Genomic DNA, 20405 nt, shown 5'->3' with positions numbered 1-20405 from the left:
AGGGCGTGCACTTTAGCTTGTAGAGAGTTAATGTTATCCTCAGCTTCAGATATCCGAATCTCTGCATGGTTGATACAGTCATTACACTCATTAACATCTTTTTTAATGTTTTCAACTGCCGACAAAATGTCATCCAGCTTGGACGAAAAATCTGACTTCAAGTTTGCGATAGCAGCTAATATTGCTTTTGATCCTTCATGCAGCATTTCCCCACCAGTTGACTCACAGTCTTTCTCTGCCATGGCCTCAGGTGTGCTAGCGTTAGCCTAGCTATCTTTACAGTTAGCATCAGGACCCAGCTTTGAAGTGAAGTCAGACAACTTTGGCTGAAACGGTTTATTGGTACTTTTAGTAAGTTTCCTTTGCGAGAGAGGTATCACAGTTGTCAATAGCACCCACAGAAGTCGATTAATGTTCCATATACCGAGTATTGATAAAAGTTTTGCAGAAAGGTAGTGGAGCCAAAGCAAGTACGTCCTCTCAGCAAGCCGGCATTCTCTTGATTCTTTCTTTGATTAAACCGCAAACAGAAATTTGCATCACAACAGTGGTAATATCTCAACAAATGATCCATTTTACTTCACATGCTTCAAATAAAACATACAAGTTTATATTTGCAAGTATATATTTCTTGGGATCTGTGGAAATGAACCGATAGCTGCTGACTTCACATGACATTGCTAACTTAGTCTGCTACATTCATTCTGTTGTACAGTTTATTGACCACTTTTATGTGTACTGAAGTTCAGGCTTTTGAAAGGACAGGTTTCAAGTTCAATTTCATATGTGAAGGATGTTAAGCTAAAGTTTCACATTTTCAGGGTCTGTATTCATTTTGGCCCAACATCTTGTTTTACCTATTTTCTTATGACACTCTTGATGAGCAGCTAAGCGTGATTTTATTTTATTTTGCTGCTGAAATGAAACTCAAACAGACTGGCATGTAATGTGCATTGTTTTTGGACACATGACTCATTATATATAGTCTCTAGCAGTGTATGACTCAACTTTTTTTTCCATAATCTAGTGTTCAAAAACAAATAAAAATCACAAAAAATCATAATATCAAGTTGCACTACCTGTAGAATCGCAGTAGTTAATCATAGTAGACATTGAATCAGCACCTAAGCATCGTGATAGTATTGAATTAGAGAAGCATAATATCCTGCCCTTATCTGGATCATGCCTCCTTTTTTTTTTTTTTTTTTTTTTTGGATAATCACACAGCTCATTGAGGATTACAGAGTACCTTTACAAAAATACTAGGGTTCAGACTGTGTTTGGCTTGCTGATATTCATCATGACTTTAAATATGTTAAATAGCACAGTGTCCTGGATTTAGAGAATATAGAAACAGTAAGCAAGTAAGCAGTACGCATTTCTGGAATTTAAAAAATAAAGAGAAATAAACATGAGCTAAATTCTTGTAAACAAAGCAAAATAGTACTTACTTTCAGAGTTACGCACCAAAACGCATTGTGTGTGTCACTGAGCTAATGAATGTGTTGAGTGCATTTCTTGCAGATCAGAGATGTGACATGAAACTCGTGGCAGGAGTGTGTGTCATGTAGTGAATACGACCATTCCTAAAAACAAAGCAGTATTAGTGGTCAGAATCTACACAGAAAACCATTCATCTGCTGACTCAGTGAAATGGCTTTCAATATGCTACTAATCAGTGTAAAATACAAAATATATTGACATTCGGCAGACTTTTGGCATATCAGTTTAACTCTTGTAATATAATGTTCATTTGAATGAGTTATGTAAGTTTAGTGCTTGAAAACTTTTGGACATGCTTTTCAGGTGTTTCTGTGTGTTCATTCTTCAGAGGCTGCAGCTTCCTGAGCCCAGACAAGCTGGCACCCTTTAACGGACAGTTTCTAAATGGCAGTGCTTGGATGGCAGGCGAGGGAACACGGAGCATTCACATTAAAGCCTATAATGAGGTAATAACAGCTGACACATGGAATGAACTCTAGTGTGAGGTTTCTCCTGCTTTTCTCTAATTTACTACGAAAACACTACCCTATTGTCATCAGTCCAATAAAACCAAACACTTGGGTAATTGAAACATTACGTAAGATAAATAGTTTCTACAGTGGCAGATAATCAGTTGATGCAGTACTTTGTGCACATATGACTTTACCTGTTGGTGCAAATAGATGCATGTTTTTATACTGCATGTGTGTATACTGTAAATGTCTTGCATAATGCTTAATGTAGATTGAACGTCATTATGTCACTAGTGCAACAGCTACAACCTCATATCCTGCACTTCATTTTACTGAAATTTTGGGCACATGTTTGTTTGCTCTTATCAATAAATTGTATCATGAGCAATCTTACAAATGATAAAGAAATAAGGCTTTATAAGGACAATAATGGACTTATGTTTGGCTATGCCGTGCAGGACCTCGTAGTTGTTAAGAAGACTCCTCACCTTCCATGAATTCTAAAAGTGTAAAAAGTCTGCATCCACAGTGATGCGAGCAGGTCATTGGATCTAGAGAAGAGAGGTGAAGAGAATTTAAAAAAGTTATTTAGTCACATAATTACAGTACTCTAGAAACATGTAATAAAGGTATTTATAGGTTTCAGCATCCTGGGTACTCATCCATGTGATGCGCTCACTGATATTTAAAGTGAATGGAGATATATAGATAAAGAACTCAATGAAACCCAATAATGATCAGATACATGGCTTGCGTGTGTCCATGGGCTGTGGATGAGTTAAAAATGACAGTCCAGTCACTCCAAGTCGCCTCTCGACACTAACTCTTTCTGTGTGGGCATGGCATTTCTCATGCTGCAACATTCCCAGTCTTCCCCCACACACCGAAACACAAGGCTCTTTGGAATCCAGTCTGAAATGGTAAGACACACACAGGAATTTAAAGAATTTGAATTTGGTCAACAAAAAAAGAGCGATGTGAGAAGAAGAAAACCCAGCAAAGTTTAGATAACTAGTACGCTTCAGAGTGCTCATGGAATTTCTGGAATAACATGAAGTCTAGAAAACGTGTATTCCAGACAGGAAGAGTCAAGGAATTTGATACATTCTGACATCATGAGCAAAGCACAGTTTGGGAATCTCCTCAGCTCGAGATTCAGGGAAATGATGTGTCATTCTACATTACATACAAGTCCCAGGTAAAATTTTAAAAAGGTGTAGTGAGATTATAGCTTTAATTATATATCGTCCGTATTACCATTAGACAAGGAACTGCATCAACAGGAGCGAGCAGCATAGCTGAGTGTGTGCATGTGTCAGTTGGAGCACAGCTGTCAGTGCTGAACCCGGCATGGTGTGTTTCCACTGCTCCTCACAGCCACAGGGGCAGTATATGTGGCTTTTTTCAGGTTTTAGGTTTTGGTTGCCGTGGTAGCTTTCCTGCTAGGCAGCGTAACACGTTGTCATCCTGCCAAGTCTATTTGAGTCACTTTTAAGAGGCTGTGGAAACCTGAACGGCAGAATGAAGCAGAAATGGAGAAAAAGAGCAGTAGGAAAGAATGTCGAACATGTGACGTCTGGGCTCAGCTGATTCTGTTTTCAACACTGTCTGTTTGATTTTTTTTTTCATAATGGCTCCCTTCAGCAATGTGCTCCAAAAGACTAGTTCATAATAATACAGCAGATATATAAATCATGTTGCTGTAAATATAGCTTTAAAGTCAGGGAATTGACGAAACTGTTACATACTCTTTGGGTCAAATTTGATCCCTTTTGACACTTGACATCAGTTAAAAAAAACCCTAAATGTCATTCTTTTAGCCTGAAATTGTATGACCTTTCCTAATGTGACCCAAAATTCACAAAAATCAAATTATGTAAAAATATTATACCAAGTTAAAGGTGTCACAGTTGTTTGACCTATGAAGCGGTTTCTCTATCGAAATAAAGCTTAGATCCACCAGCTGGTGGTTTTAGGGAATCTTGAAACTGTGAAACTGTGCATATCTTTATATATTGTATGGGACAGTTGTGACAGTTGTGACAGTAGTGAGTTGAAGGGGGACCTTGACACTGTCACAAGAACGGCCTGCATTCCCTCTGCTTTGAACACAAAGACTAGTTTACAATTGGCAAATACTTTTTGTTTTGTTTGTGAAATGCTAGCTAATGTCAATAAGGATTTTTTTGTATAATAAACCCCAAAGTTCCCAAAATACTCTTCCTATTTTCAGTTTTCATAGAATATGTTCAAATGATTTTGGCCGTTATGTCTTTCATGTCATAGGTAAAATAGATAGAGCATGATATTATATATAATAGAGGTTTTTTCTCCAAAGCCAGTGCAAAACCTAAAAAATGCACTCTCCCTGCTCTCTGAAACTCTAAGTAAGGATTAATCGCCCATTTGTTAATGTCAGATAGTCACTATTGACACTCTGTGCTAAGCTACTCTGCATTATACAATACTCTATTGTATATACTATAATGTACTATACTACTTTACATTAAACTGTTATTCTCTACTATTCTGTACTAGACTTTGATATAGTCCCGCAGTATGTTTAATGCATGTAATGCTAACTGCTCAGTGCAGTTAAGTGTCCTGATATGCAGGGTTTAGAGCTACAATAGACAGAGTAATCCATTACAACATACAAAGATTAGTGTAATGTATTACTTTGTGCTGTACAGTCAGAATTAGTACAGAAATGATCATGTGAACCAATAAATGAAGTAAGCCTAGTGAACTTTACAGCTACATTCTGCCATTGTTGTGCCACAGCTGAACTGCCTTTGCTGGTGTGTTGTGTACTTTAGGACATTTCCAGTTGTGAAGACGCTCTCTATTCACATAGCATGACTACAAGCCCACAGCATCCAGCTCTCATTTCCCCATCTGAACATCCATCATTGCCTGGATACACAGATGAAGAACTTTTAGCCAACAACAACCACCTCAAGGTAAACTAATCTTTTGCCAAAGGTGGAATCTCACCCACTATTATATTTATAATTTTGTCATCATTTACGTTGTTTTCTAAGCTGTCCACACTGTCCACAAAGATTTCTTTCTGTTTCCCATTAACACAAATGTGTGTGTGTGTGTGTGTGTGTGTGTGTGTGTGTGTGTGTGTGTGTGTAGTTACCCATCCCAGAGGTGAACGAGGAGAGATGCTGGGAAATGGAGAAAAGTGAGCACAGCCCAACAGGACAGATGGCCAGCAACAGGACACGCTCCAGCTCAACTAGTGTGTATCATACACTTTCACTCAGTTATAATTTATCTATCATCCACCAACATGAGTGAGAGGCATTAGTTTTACTGCATTTCACTTTGCATGTACAACCTGAATGAGTCACATTTAGGCAGAAAGCTGCACAAACAGGAGGAGGCTGCTGTTCTGTCCAGAGGCATAGCCGAAGCTTTTAGAGGGTGACAGATGATGAAAGAAGAGAGGGTGATGGGGGGATTGTCTTTAATATGTTTTTTGTCTTCAGGGAGGTGTGAGGCCAGGGAGTAATACCCTTTTAGCACTGGGAAGCCACACCACTTCTTGGAAATGTGGTCCTAATTGTGAGAAGTGCTGCACTTACAGTTCCACTGGTGTGAGATTTAACTGAGCAGATTGTAGATGGTGCTGTGTATCTGGAGTGACCCAAAATATGACAGCTGTTTAAGACATACAGTCACAGTGATCCAGATAATACAAGCTTCTGTGTGTTTTAATTCAATCCAATACATCCTTTCACTTTAAATGAATTTTTTACCAGTACAGCATGGGCAAACACATTCAGCACACCGTGTCAGCAGTGTATCATTTGGGCAGACATAATATATCAAACAATAAATGATAGTCACAGTATTGCTCGGTGTACAGTGAAGAGCTGCATGCATCACAGTGCAAGGGGATTAAAACTAGGAGAACATTTGGGGTAAAGTGGTAAATGTTTGGTAGCTGTTTCTATGTTATTGGCCCCTCTGTGTAGAATTGGACAGAGAAACACAGAAGTTCATTAAAATTGATTTCATGCGCTTTACAATGGACTGTTTAAATGGGGGTTCTGGGTCTATTTCTGTCTTACAATTTTGAGGCAGAGTCATTTTAACCTGACATTCATTTTCTATTGATACTATGTGTGTGTAACCAGGCGTTCATCCTTATTGGATCGGGGACCTGGACAGCATCATCATGAAGACCCCAGAGCTGTATGCAAGTCATCCTCATGGGAATGGTGGTTTATATGGAAACAGGAAGTCTCTGTCCCAGCAGCTGGAGTTTCCTCATGCAACTATACAGGTATTTAATTGATCTGACATTCTAAATGGAACACGTTAAAGATCGCACCATTGCAATGCACACCACTAGAGCACAATAAATGACAGGAACAGGTACATGAAGTGGATCCTCATCCTAACGATAAACAGACGACCCATATAGCTGGAAAACAGTGCATTCTTATCTGGCTATCTCCCAGCAGGACAGTTTGACTTTTTTTTTAAATTTAAATGTAAATTAAAGAACACAAATTAGTGACCAAAAATATGAAACAATACCCAGGACTAGTCAGCAGTATAAGACAGTTGCTGTATTGGCATTTTAACAGATATTTAAAAAAGTAAATCTGATAGAAACTTTTAAAAATCAGACTTAATATTGATGCTAGTAGTTTGATCATGTCAGCAACAAAATGTTATTGCTTACTTCTAGTAAAGGGAAGAATTACATCGTGATGTAATTCCCTGCTTTGTGTGTGTGTGTGTGTGTGTGTGTGTGTGTGTGTGTGTGTGTGTGTCTATGTCTGTGTGTGTGTGTGTGTGTTACACGCCGCTCCTCTCCAGCCTGTGCACCGTCCCTCCCGCTCTCTCAGCTCTGCCCAGCTCGTACACTCCTGCAGCAACGTGCAAGCCTTCATCATCTGTAATATTGTTCTAATGAAGGGCCATGGCAAGGTGAGAACACCCCCACCAACAAAGATGATTAGTTCTCTCTATTATCAGATTGTAAGTAAATGTTGTCACAGATCTGTACCTGCTGCTGTTCAGTCACCGCTGTCGTCAGTAGACCATAATAACTGCTGTACAATAAATGAATTATGTTACTTAACTGTTTTTTGCACATACTTTTGTTTCCCTGTTAGTACTTGACAGTGAGCTTGACACCCAACCAGTTGAAGTCTTAATTAACTCCTTTTATCTAAGTTAAATGCCAAAATGTGCCATTTAATTATGATTACGTTCAAAACTATGCTTGTGATTACTGAAAGATTAAAATCACTGCTGATGTTATTAATATGAATTCTGCTGCTGTTCTCAGGGTCTGGGCTTTAGTATAGTGGGAGGGAGGGACAGCATGTATGGACCAATGGGGATCTATGTCAAGACCATTTTTCCTGGAGGGGCAGCAGCTGCTGATGGAAGGCTACAGGAGGGTGAGTGACAACATACTGTACATGAAGCTCATACACAAACTACAGTGTGTGAGATAATTCATGTCTTTTCTCCATAACTTCCATCCTGCTACTCTCTATTATTAATCACTGTGAGGCACCTAGTTCACATGGGCTTTTCCTTCTGCTGTGGCTCTCCAACTGGTCTGAAAATGTGTATTTGACACACTTTTGACGTCTGATTTAAAAACTACAAGATTACAGCAGTTGAAAATTGGCAAGCATTTGAGTTTTAAGTGTGTGATAAGTACATGTGATGAAGGCACTTGGATCCTTAGTTGAAGTTTAAGCTCCATCAGTTGAAAAGTAAGAGATGAAAGCAAAATATTACACATGATGTGTTCAGTCTTGAGAGTGTAACACATGTGTGTTAAACATGATCAGTCGTATCCATATCAGATTTCTGAGCAGTGTGAGTGGACATGTCACAGAGCAGATGTCCAGCCTTCAGTGCTCTCAGATCTTCTGTTGCTGTGTCTGTGTAGGTGATGAGATCCTGGAGCTGAATGGAGAGTCACTACACGGTCTGACTCACGATGAAGCCCTGCACAAGTTCAAAGTAAGGCGATACGTTATGATCCTGACAACAGTGTTCCTCTCAAGTTGGAGTCAATTTTCTGTTGACACAATGAAGAAATGTTGTTGGAGAACGTGTCTGGCAAGTCATGTGAGAGCTGCCTATCAACATTTAATCGAAACTATGATCTCTTCCTAACCTTAACCAAAATGCTTTTGTTGCCCAAACACAACCGCACACCAGACGCCGGTGCAGTACTGCTTCATTCACGCAAGCTGCTTCTGATTACAGTGCAGGCAGAAATGAGGTTTGTCAGCACAAAGTGATTGAGAAAACAATTTTGTATGATGTAAATGTAATTTCTTGAAGACAGGGTTGATATATCACATATTATTTCCCATTGGTGGAAAGTCACTAACTACAGTTACCCAAATACTGGACTTAGGTTTAATACATTGAACTCTTGCCCACATTTATTTGACAGCTTTAGTTACATTGAAGATTATAGACTCTGCTCACTCACACACGTGTTTCCACTCACTATGCGCTAAGAATGATAACTGGGTAAGGTGGGCCCCCCCAATAGGTAACACCAACAGAATTGTGAGAGAAATCAAGCACAGAACTCATTAGGCTGCATAAGTGATAAGGCCTGTGTGGGTGATTATGGGTGTGCATTCTCTGTAAGAGTATACAAGAAAATGATATGATACCTTTACAAGACATGATGCATTGCTACTTATTAAATAACAGTATAAGTTTGCTTTAAGATAAGATAAAACTTAATTAATCCCACGCTGGGGAAGTTAAGTTGTCACAGCAAGGTATAAAAATATAGGCAAAAGCAGTGGCAGACAAAGATCAAGATAAAAAGGATACAGAATGAAAAATAAAAATCAACCATGTGCATGTACATCATGTACAGATTATAAGATGATAATACTGTTCTACCAAGGCCATATGTTGAATTGCACATGAGAAAGATAGTGTTGTATAAAAAAAAATTGCATAATGGATAATGAATACAGTGTTTGTACTATTGCACAATATAAAAAAATATACAACCAAGTAAAAATTGCACAAGATGTAATGGATGTGAGCATATATCAGCATAAATAACAGTAGTGAAAAAACAAACAGTAGGTTTGTGATGTTGAAATGGGAAACACTGACACAGTGCTACATTACATGATTCTGGAGTTAAACAGTCTGACGGGTTGAATGAAGGACCTGTGGAAGCGTTCTGAAGCGTTCTTCTGATTATACTATAAAAGTTTGCATGTGTACTATTTTGAATGCAGTATTTTTACTTGTTAAATGGCATTTTTACTCTGGGGTATGACTACTTTTTCTCAAGTGAAGCATCTTAATACCTCTTCCACCCCAACATATCTACTCAACTATATGCATGTGCGCATGTACAAGACAGACAAACAGACCAATACAAACCACAGGAAATACATAAAAAGAAACAGGTGACTTTCATATATGCAGTATGTGGATAAATATAATGAGATTAAAAGTTGTGCAATTAAGGGATTCATCTTCCAATACAATTAAAGTTCTCCAATCTATAAAAGCTTCTCCACTTTCTTAAATCAAATGTTTATATAACATGTGTGCGCTGCTTTACTCACAGTGAACTTTCTCTTTTGGAAGTGTATCATCCTTTAGAGCCACTTTGTCAGTTGGATAATAGACAAACATTTAGCCATCTTGTAGTATCTATATATGGCCGTGCTTCTGCCCATTTTGCCTTGATGATTGCTCTGTGCTGAAATGTGATGGTTGAATAAACATTACTTCCTGCTCTCTTACAGAGCAGACACGTCTCCTGCTTGCTCTCTGCTTTGCTTACATTCTTTTGCAGATTTCTTTTTTTTTTGGCCAAAAGTTTTGAAAAGACAAACCCTGATACTTATAAATCACAGGGACTTAAATTAATGAAAGAAACAGATGGCTACCACCATATTTTTTTTTTTATCACTTTTATGACTTCTTCAGTGCTTGATGAGCGTGACCTCTGGACAGCACAAACCTTCTTGCTGTGTCTGTGACTGGATCAGGACAGAGACAGCATGGTAACTGACTGTGAGCCACTGACTGAGAGAGCTGCACAGCTTAAAAAGATTGATTTACAATATAACTTTATTCATTCACTCTCTGAGAGACTTCAGCTCATTCAAATTCTGCAGCTCGTCTATTAACCAGAGCCAAGAGGAGAGAGCACATTAGTCCAGTTTTAGCTGCTCTGCACTGGCTTCCTGTAACATTCAGGATTGATCTGAAGGTCCTCCTCCTCGTATACAAAGCCTTTAATGGACGAGGACCAAGCTACATTATTATTTGCCTTCAAGAACACTGTGATCATCTGCTGCTGGTTCATTGGAGGTTTCCAGCAACAGACGAAAGAAAATCAGGGATGCAGCCTCAATTATACCCCAAAGCTCTAGAACACACAACCTACAGATATCAGTGAAGCCAGCTCGCTGAATATTTTCAAAAGAAATCTAAAACTTTTTTGGGCTTGGTGTAAATACGTACAGACCTAAAATTCCGAGTTTTGTGGCAAAGTGATCCATCTGTTTTCATTGTAGATGTCTATCATTTATTGTGCACAGTATTTGTAAGAGCCTGAGTGGTTTTATGACCTTGTGTGACCCATTCAGTAAGTAACATGCCTTTTTGTGAATGTGAAAAATGAATCGTGCATTTTACAAGTTAATCTATTCTTATTCTCTGAGCAAGCTCTGTTCACCAGTGTTCCATCCAAGGATGGTTTATTTGGTATATCCCAGAGCCCCAACCATTGGATCTTTGTGCTAATGTGATTAGTTGCAAATTTGTTTGGTAACACTGTGTGCACCACGGAATACACAACAATACGAGAGTACCGTAAAGGTGACACTTGATTATCACGTAATCATGAGGCCTTGTTTTGTTGAGTTGAAATCTGGTTCTAAAGCCTTTATGATTAGTGTAGCTTGTGCTTACGTGGTGCATATTCCTAAATAAATGTGAGTTTCATCAAGTTACCTCAAACAAACGTGTCATTACTAGTTACTAATCATACACAATGAGCAGAGAGTAGGAGAAACTAGGTTGTCAGCAGAATACCAGAGCTCATTTTTGCTCATGGTAGAATTAATCCACCCTGGTTACATCTTCAACAAGAGTTTTAGCCAGCCAACATTTCTTCAAGCATTCAGCATTGTTCTGAAATATGAAATGTTGGTTTCTCTGTGCAGCAAATCAAGAAGGGCCTGCTGACTCTGGTGGTGAGGACCAGCCTGCGTGTGGGAGCTCTGTGTGGTCAGGCCCAAGTTGCACAGCTGTGCAGGTCGCGTTCCCTCAGCTCCACAACAGGCATGGCCAGGGTCAGCGTTGACATGGGAGACTACAACTACCTGAACAACAGCTGCAGTAACACCCTGAGCATCCCGGGTCAGCCTGCGAAACCCAGAGACCGCATCATGATAGAGATTATCCTGCAGAAAGGTCAGCCTCAGGGGACAGGACTGACACTAAAGTTACTGATTTTGACAATTAATTAATTATTGATGTTTCTTTTATATATATTTCATCATTTAAAATACCAAATATGGTTCTAGTGTGCTTTATTTTAGTGTAAATGCTAAATCTCTTTGAAGTAAAACTGCCACCTTTAATGCTATATCATAACAGATCACAGTATAAAGTATCATAATAAAGGTTTTGTATGCGTGTCTCATTTCTCAGAGGCTGGTGTTGGTCTGGGTATTGGACTGTGTTGTGTTCCATCGGGTGACGGATGCCCTGGGATCTACATCCACACCCTCTCTCCTGGATCGGTAGCACACATGGATGGAAGACTCCGGTAAGGAGAAATCTGGTTAGAAAGAGTTCGAAAACCCCTACTGTGACAAAAACAAATGAGACAAAGTTTATGTGAAGGAGTGTATTGAGTGCGTTACTAAAAGACAGATACTGTTTGATGCAGCTTGTAATGTGATGTAAGGTTAAAAGCACAGAGTTCTGTATGTGACCATCAACACTGTGCTCAGTAATTAAAGCACTTCCTGTACACAGCCTTTCTCCTTAATGTATTTCAGAAACGAAGAACTCCTGTGGTATATGTATGTTACACAGCTGACCCAGTTACAACAGAGTTTATTTTTATATAGAATTTAAACAGTATATGTGTCAAATCATTTGTGCCCAACAATAAAATACCGTATTTTATTCTACCATGTCTTTGGTCCTGTGCATGCTCTTCTGCACACTTATGTTTGACTTCTCTGTGTTTTTTTTCTCTCTTTCCAACACCTTTTCCTGAACTCTCCCTACCTTTAGGTGTGGGGATGAGATCATGGAGATCAACGACACTGTGGTTTACAACATGGCGCTGAATGACGTCTACACAGTCCTGAGCCAGTGCACACCAGGTCCAGTCCACATCATCATCAGTCGACACCCAGACCCCAAAGTATGCAACGCCTCCTCCTCATTTACTTCAACCAGTGCAGATTTACAGGCTTACAGGGCAAAGCCTTCATTGGCTCAGTGTGAATGTTGCCTCATGAGTTCACCTCAGGGTCCCTGTGCTGCTGGCATGGACTTCCTTCAGCTTTCAACTTGGTGTTCTGCTCAGTCCAAACTCCAAGAGGTTTGACCTGAGGCTCTAACTTGCTGTGTGAGAGGGTGTGTGTATGTGTGTGTGTCTTTCTGGGACTTCCTCCCAGTACATGCTGGAATAGCTCTCATTCTCACCCCCTTGCTTGTCAAAAGGGAGGAATAAGCAGGGATGAAAAATGAATACTTAATGAATTGTTAGGACCTCAACAACAGTCAGTTATTGGCTGAGATGAAGCCCTTGAGGAAGTTATGTAACACCTATTCACACTATTGGTGTAGAGGCTGATGATGAAGTCATTTGTTTTGCAGGTTACTGGTCATAAATAAAAGTATTGGACAAATGAAATGCTTAACCTGTGACAATGGTGCTAGATGAGAAGTCAGTCTTGAATTTGCTCTCTAATACCTTTGACACTGTTTCTATTTTCTAGTTTCTTAAACTGCCTCTCTAGTATCTCCCATTTGTTGTTTGGTGGTGATTTGAAATCTCAGTATTTCTGTGTAACTAGTTTCTAAACTACTTAAAGCAGAAAGAAACAGTGGATTTGTTGGGGACTATTTTCAGCGGTGGATTAATTAGCATTTGGTGCTTTGCTGAGTATATGGGGCCGCAGGATGGTGTATGTTGTATTGAGCCAAATTAATGACTGTGTGTGTGTGTGTGTGCGTGTGTGTGTGTGTGTGTGTGTGTGTGTGTGTGCGTGCGTGCGTGTGTGTGTGTGTTATTGAAGGAGCATATCAACATAGAGTGGAGCCATGTGGCTCATTGCTGTGTTTTTAATAATTACTGACTTTGGATACACAGACAGTCCTTGTTAGTAGAATCAAGTCAATGTCGGTTTTGGTACTTTGATGAGATTTGTTGATAATAAGAAATGTATAGAATAATACCAGATGGCTAAACAGACAGATAAACAGGAGTACAGAAGATGTCATAGTTTTACAGACATACTGATAGAAGAATTCTGCTCTGTAGTAGCTCTATACAACTTGGATTTTAAGGCTCAGACAATAATGTTAGGACTGTTTTTATGCTCTTTGTTTTTATACGTATGTTGTCCTTTCTGACCTTTATAACTCTCTTTAAAATGTGAATGTGAGAGTCAGTACTTGTCATCACCCTGACTTGCACATCACCATTGACATTCCCATCGTCTGCACTCTGTGTGCCACAGGTATCAGAGCAGCAGCTGAATGACGCCATCGCTCAGGCAGTGGAAAACAGCAAACTGAGAAAGGATAAGAGCCAGTGGAGTATTGATGGTGACATATTTATTTGTTCATTATTTTGTTTCCATAGGCACATATTTGTCTTCACTCATGTTGTCTTGCACACTAATTAGCACTCCTCCATGTTCTTTTCTTGGCTCTGCTGTTATTGTACCAATTGGTGTTGAAGTTAATGCATTTTTTATTTTAGAATTCATAAATTCGTAAATCCATAAATATTTGCATTTTTTGAAGAGATTCACAAGGAATGTTTCCAATTTTGATCCCCCATAGCTTAAATGTTACAGACATTATACATGCAGTATGTCAAAGTGTGCTTAATTCTCTAGATTGGTGATAAGACTTTTCTTTGAAATAGCTTGTGTACATTTTCAGTTATTAAAGTTGCACTCAAGTAATTTGATGTTTGCCTTGCAGAATTTCATCAATTTTAGTTCCTTGTGGGATTTACACTCCATAACACTGGATTCTAGACATCCCATAATAAAACTCATTTATCAGAACCTGCCTTGTAAATGCCCACACAGGCTTCCAGTTCTATACTCGTAAATCTGTCTCCCAGCCCAATCCAGGATAATCTTAATGACATTATCAGTTATTTTCTCAGATTTTAGAAAAGCCGAAGCTTCTTCCAAAAGCATCACGAAAGACAAAGTACAACTTTTTTACTACTACTCATGGAAATTAAACTGAGCTGCATGTGTGAAATCAGTGGAGTGCCCGTCACAATCAAAATGTTTCATTCTCACTGTTTTTATAACTCATCACCAGTGTAGTGTAGTGGAAGGACCATTCAGATTTCTAATGCTTACTACTGCACATTGATCAAGAGTGAGTAACCTCTATGATGACATGGACAGTTTGAGACATACTGAACGCAGAAGTATTTAAAAGCCTCTGTTCAGTTCATTACATCTCTAATTCGGTCAATACTTTAAGATCAGTGAGTATTCATGTAATTTTTGAATCATTATTTCAATATACTATCATTCTCTGATATTTTCTGAATAATTCTTGGATTTATTTTCCCATGCCAGGGCTGCGTAGACTGGAGTCTTGCTCTCATAGCCGCCAGAGATGCGAGCATTGTCTGGAGAAGAGTTTCAGCCAGCTGACGGTTCGACGTGCACAGAGGACCATGACCCGCTCCTGCAGCGACAACACCACCAGCCACCACCACCACAACCGCTGCCTCACCATCCACAACCTCCACAACACACACCATAGCCCGTCATCCCGTGTCCACAGCCTAGACACACCCAAGGTAACCTAACGGGAAAACACATGGTTGAAAATACAGTTTCTAGGATCTGTATTCAGAGAGTTAGTTAGTTTTCTGTATGTAGATTTTTTATGAGAATGTATCAGAATGTTGATGTATGATTTTCTTAATTGGAAATTTATCAGTGTGTCCAAGTAATCATCTCTTCTGATGTGTAGCAGTGTATCTTATTTTGTCCCATTCCTGCTGCATAGTCTATGACAGAGACATGGTCTGACAACAGACTATCAGTGCCTGTGTATCCTGATGAAGACTATAACGTCCCATACAACTCCTCCTCTGCCACCTTATCCAGTCAGCAGGCCCTGGATCTGGCCTTCAGGGGCAACAAGGTACCTCATGCACATTCTTTCCTTCCTTCTTTCATATCCACTTCAAAAAATGTGTTAAGATTAAAATAAAAGTAGTTTTAAAACACGAACGAATTCGAGGTTAAGGGACTACCACAATAGCCTTGAGACCCTATTTTGTTGCATTATTTTTACTCACATCTTTAAGGTCCATCCATTTTCTATATTTACATATCCTGTTCAGGGTCATGGGTGCTGAACCCTATTGCACTGTTCATCTGGCACGACACATGGTGCAATAGGGGCAAGTTGCTAGACTATCACAGGTCCTCTGCAGGAATGAAAAACTGAGTCTTAGGAGGACAGAGATGACTAAGAAATTTTTCTAAAAAAAAAATTGTAGTCACTGATTCTTTGCTCTAAGCGCATCAATATTCTGCTGGACTGTGGTGATGTTACATACATGCATGTATTGTTACAATGCAAAATACTGCCTACCATGGACCACTGAGACTTCTTACAAATGTCAAAGCCCTTACCATTGCAGTTTGTATGCTGGGGTTGGATGGTCTGCCTTGTCCACCTGTAGACTTAACCATTGGCATATTCTTATTTCTAATGCTATTCTTGGTCTGCTTCCATCTTAACAGTACATCTACATTCTTCAGAAATGTACAGGGAGTTGTTGTCTTCACTCCCACTAACTGCCATAGAGTCTGTACTCAGTAACATTGCAGTACAGTTGCAAAATGACCTGAATCTTCAGCAGCTGTCTCACTTGATGCATTTTAAATGATTCTAAAAGGCTTGAAAGCAAGAACATCTGGCTGACATGTTTTGAATGTTGCTGAATATTTTTTGGTTTTATGATTCTGTAATTTTCTCATTGTTTTCACTGTAAATTGTTATGTTTGTTTGATGTCTGCAACTTAGTAATTGTGCTGCTGTCTGTCTTGTGTCAGGACTGTCTTGAAAAAGAGACTTTTAATCTCACTCCTGTTGAAATAAAGATTAAATACAATAAATAGATAATATGAATAGCCATACTGTATCCATACAGAAGTTCATACAAAGTTTAATGGGTACAGCAGCCAATCTAATGGACATCTGACTTCCAAACAATAAATCATTCACCCTTAATTATAACCTCAAAGGTTCCACCAGTCCCATGGCTCATGGGAAATGTGCCAGTAAACATAACTGCTTTACCATTTACTAGTCTGAATTAGGCCTTTGTATATTAGTGCATTGGCTGTAAACTGTGTGTGTGTGTGTGTGTGTGTGTGTGTGTGTGTGTGTGTGTGTGTGTGTGTGCATAGTCCACCTGCAGGGTGCGAGCTTCTCCACGTCGGTACTGCTGGCCTCAGGATGTGACTAGTGAGGAGGGTTATAATGGAGACTCCAGTGGCTCCAGTAGAGGATCACCAGTTAGAGATGAAGGACTGGAGTCGTCATCGCACACCAGCTGCCAGGTACAGCACTCTACATACAGCTGCAGGACAACACAGGAAGGGTTATAGTTAAAGGAAGCTGTAAAAAATTGTACTCGCTTGTATTTGCTCTTTAATGAACACATTTTTGAAAAGCTTTCAATTTTCTATTTCCTTATACACTTGGCATTTTTCAGTTGCACACAATCTTGTGCTTTCAAGGTAGCCTGTGGAAATTTAACAAAAATCCTCATCTGCATTGCTTTCATTTTCAATGCATCGCCACAAACTGTTCAGTGAAATAATGTAAACCCATAGTGAAACAATGTTTTTCACTTCATCTCAAGTGCAGGTATCTGCATGCTAATTTAAAACAAGATAAAAAAAAAAAACAACATTGCTCTAGAGCACCACTAGTGTTTAAAAACTCCACAGGGTTCCGTTTACATCATGATGGGGACGCCATGGTGTTTACTTTGACAATCTTTGGTCCTGAAATCATTGTAGATACTCTTTCTTACTGCAAATGACAAATTGTCATGTGCAAGTGAATAATTAACCACTTGAGCGTGATGAATCCAACTTGTGTTTGTATCCAGTGAAAACTGACTGTTTCCATGTTTACAGTACTAACAGATATCTTATAGTATTTCATGCAGCTTGGCTTTTCATGATACATTTTAATTAGCTACCGACAAAACCACCAAATTAAAACCTCCTCTATCCATCATACAGATATATGATTATTCATATGTATAGACAGATCACCATACAGGCCATTTGTATTCAGGATCTACAGACTGACTACATGTCCCAGTCTTGAAGGTAACTATGCCACAAGCCTCTAAATTAAAGCATAAAAACTGAACCTGGGGCTCAAACGTTTAAATATTAGGCAGCTATGTAAATGTATGTACATGTAGTTACACTCGTGATAAGACATTGGTTGCAAAAATATTCATTCCCTTTCTTTAATTGGCCTGTAGCTCATCCTCTATTTTCGGTTCAAATGGAGAAATTTTAACCAAAAGAGTTATGGACTGTCCTAAAACTGAGATCAGCAAGTCCAACCTGGCCAAATCTGCCAGGTTTGAGACCCAACCCTTACCTGAGACACTGGGTACATACAGTTAAAGACAAAAAAGGGACATTTCTTTAAATATTACATTTGGAGATAAACAAAGACAAGTCCAAAGTTCAGCAGAGTAAAATGTGTATATGTGTAAGTTTTTCTTGTTTACTGTATTGACCTTCACTGTCTGAGAGATGTTGCTCAGATCCAGCTAATTTGGTTAATCAAACAGTATCTAAGTTCAGTCACAAAAGCAAGTTGAAGGTATGCCTGAAGCTGTCAGCTCTGTTTGCCTCACTTCCACTCTGAGTCCTTTCTCTGAAGCATCAGAAGAGACAGCAGGGGGACTGCTACCTGCTCCCTGCACTGCCTTCTTCAATGTACTGTCCCTGTTTATACTAATCATGTCTCCCTCAACGTACTAATCCTGCTATATGTAACACACTCCTCTCCTCTCCTCTCACTGCCTGCAGTTCTTCAGCAGTGTATACAAGGCCTTGCGAAACATCCTCAGATTACTCTTAAGGAATGTATGTGAAATGATGTGGCTTTCAGTGATTTGCTGGTGAGAGCATGCCGAACACAGATGACCTTTTATGAATAAAATGTAAAGAGAATGGGACAATTCTTTATTCACAGTACACTGACAGCACACAATTTAATTGCTGTTCTTTTACATGTGTATTTTTGGTACTACACTTAAGAGTTTAAAAGTTGTAATTAAAGGCGAGGTTAAGGGTTAATGTTATTTGGACATCTTACTGGGTTAATGTATGAGCAGCCATTTTCCAGAGAGCAACTCAGAAGTTTTTCCCATGAATGGCCTATGATTGATATATAAATCATTAATTATTTATTAACATTAATAAAGCCACTAGTTACAACTTACAAGCTCTTTATAAAGGATGCCTCAATAGAAAGTACAGTTCAACCAAAACATGGTGACTACTGCATGCAACACTGAATCAGTCGTGCCTCCACAGTTCTTCCGCTCTAGTTTTTGTTATGTGCGCTCTATGACCAAAAGCATGTGGACACCACTGTCCATTTACTTTTGGGTGATTTTGCTGTGGAGCTATTTTTATACCGGATTTCAAAATCTTTTGGAAAGCCATCCGAGCAGAGACTATTGTAGCTGCAGATGAATGCTAGTGGTTTTGGAATGAAACGTTCAACAGTTACACATGGTTGTACAACCTTATCACTAAGAAAAAACACTGTAATCAGACCATTCTGCAACACCTTAGATTATGCTCATTGATGTAATTTATCATTCATTGCCAATGTTTTTACCATTCCTTCCTTCTACAATCTGTGCATGACAACTGAGGTATGGATAAAGTTAAGAAACAACTGTGGTTGCGTTTGATGAAACTTTTTTTTCAAAGGCAAACATTATTGCAGGTTTGCCACAGAATGCAGACTCTGGTCTCCTGACTTTGCACCTCATTGCATAACAGACCACTTCCTACAATGGCACAGAAAATTTGCACCAGGTGTACATACTGTATATTGTGCACTGCAGAATCATCTGATATTGGGCCGGAGTGTAATGTTAAGGTGGACACATACTTCTGGCCATGTAGTTTGTGAGTGTATACTTTTCTTTGTATGTAAATGGCCTTGAAAACTCACTCAAGTGAATAAGGAGTGCAAATGCATAATATAGTGGTTACAATACCAATCTTGTGTTCCAATCATACTTACTGTGCATGTGTGTGTGTGTTTGTGTGCATGTCAGCATGCAAGCACTGCATGTTGTGTGCCTGTATGTAGGAGTTAAATTGGGCCAGAGCACCGCCTCCTGTCATGGAATCACACCCTGTCAAAACTGTCACAGTGGCCAACTCTCACACTTTTGTCTTGAAACATCTGCTTACAGACACTGTGTCACGCTGACCAAACAAATGTAGAGTGTAGCCTCCTTCTCTTTGAGCAGTGGCCATCAAACAGCAGCAGGATTGATACATGTCTTCAATTTGAGAGGGGGTCTGTGGGCATTTTAGGCAACAGACAATCCACATGCAAAGAACACAATGTCTGCAGTTTTCATTGGAAGACATAGTCCCTATGAAACTAGCCCACCCCATATCAATGGAGAAGGGATCTCTCTCCATTCTCTCTCAATTTAACCTCTGTCCATATGCATCATGCTTGTTGCTTGTTAGATTATGGGCCTGGTACTGACTGAATGAAAGGGTGTGACAACAGTAGCAGAGATATCGATGAATATCTCAGCGGAAGCAACGTACATTACTGCACCTCTATGTGGTTGTTGCGAGAGAAGCTGCTGTGACACAATACTTCCTGTTTGTGCAGCAGGAAGGAGAACAAATAAGAGAACAGTCAGAGGGGAGCAAAGAAGATTTCACTCACCCAGACACAGCAGCCAGCACCAACGACAGACTACACACAGGTAGGAGATAAGCACTTTTACCTTACATTTAAGCATCCGATTGCATCTGCCAAACAGGCTGATTAATCAAGCAGTTAATTCAGCAATGTGACAGGAAGCTGCTGTGGTTTGCAGTATTTCAGTGGAAAGCAACTTGGGTTCCATTTCCT

At 39.4% G+C, this 20405-nt stretch overlaps 1 protein-coding gene across 1 annotated transcript in view; it reads left to right on the top strand.

Moving 5' to 3' along the window:
• Positions 1–20405, top strand: part of il16 (interleukin 16) — a 47395-nt gene that overhangs the window by 15802 nt on the left and 11188 nt on the right. Inside the window, exons 5-19 of the mRNA XM_076728796.1 lie at positions 1832–1949; positions 4775–4918; positions 5100–5205; positions 6107–6255; positions 6798–6908; positions 7273–7387; positions 7891–7964; positions 11171–11420; positions 11661–11778; positions 12255–12387; positions 13712–13799; positions 14804–15030; positions 15243–15380; positions 16658–16810; positions 20160–20256. Of these exons, the coding sequence (XP_076584911.1) occupies positions 1832–1949; positions 4775–4918; positions 5100–5205; positions 6107–6255; positions 6798–6908; positions 7273–7387; positions 7891–7964; positions 11171–11420; positions 11661–11778; positions 12255–12387; positions 13712–13799; positions 14804–15030; positions 15243–15380; positions 16658–16810; positions 20160–20256 (2021 nt within the window). The remainder of the gene's footprint in view (positions 1–1831; positions 1950–4774; positions 4919–5099; positions 5206–6106; positions 6256–6797; positions 6909–7272; positions 7388–7890; positions 7965–11170; positions 11421–11660; positions 11779–12254; positions 12388–13711; positions 13800–14803; positions 15031–15242; positions 15381–16657; positions 16811–20159; positions 20257–20405) is intronic.

This window comes from Chaetodon auriga, chromosome 1, assembly GCF_051107435.1.
Source record: "Chaetodon auriga isolate fChaAug3 chromosome 1, fChaAug3.hap1, whole genome shotgun sequence".
In the NCBI taxonomy this organism is placed as follows: Eukaryota; Metazoa; Chordata; class Actinopteri; order Chaetodontiformes; family Chaetodontidae; genus Chaetodon; species Chaetodon auriga.
This window is presented reverse-complemented; position numbering and strand designations above follow the sequence as displayed.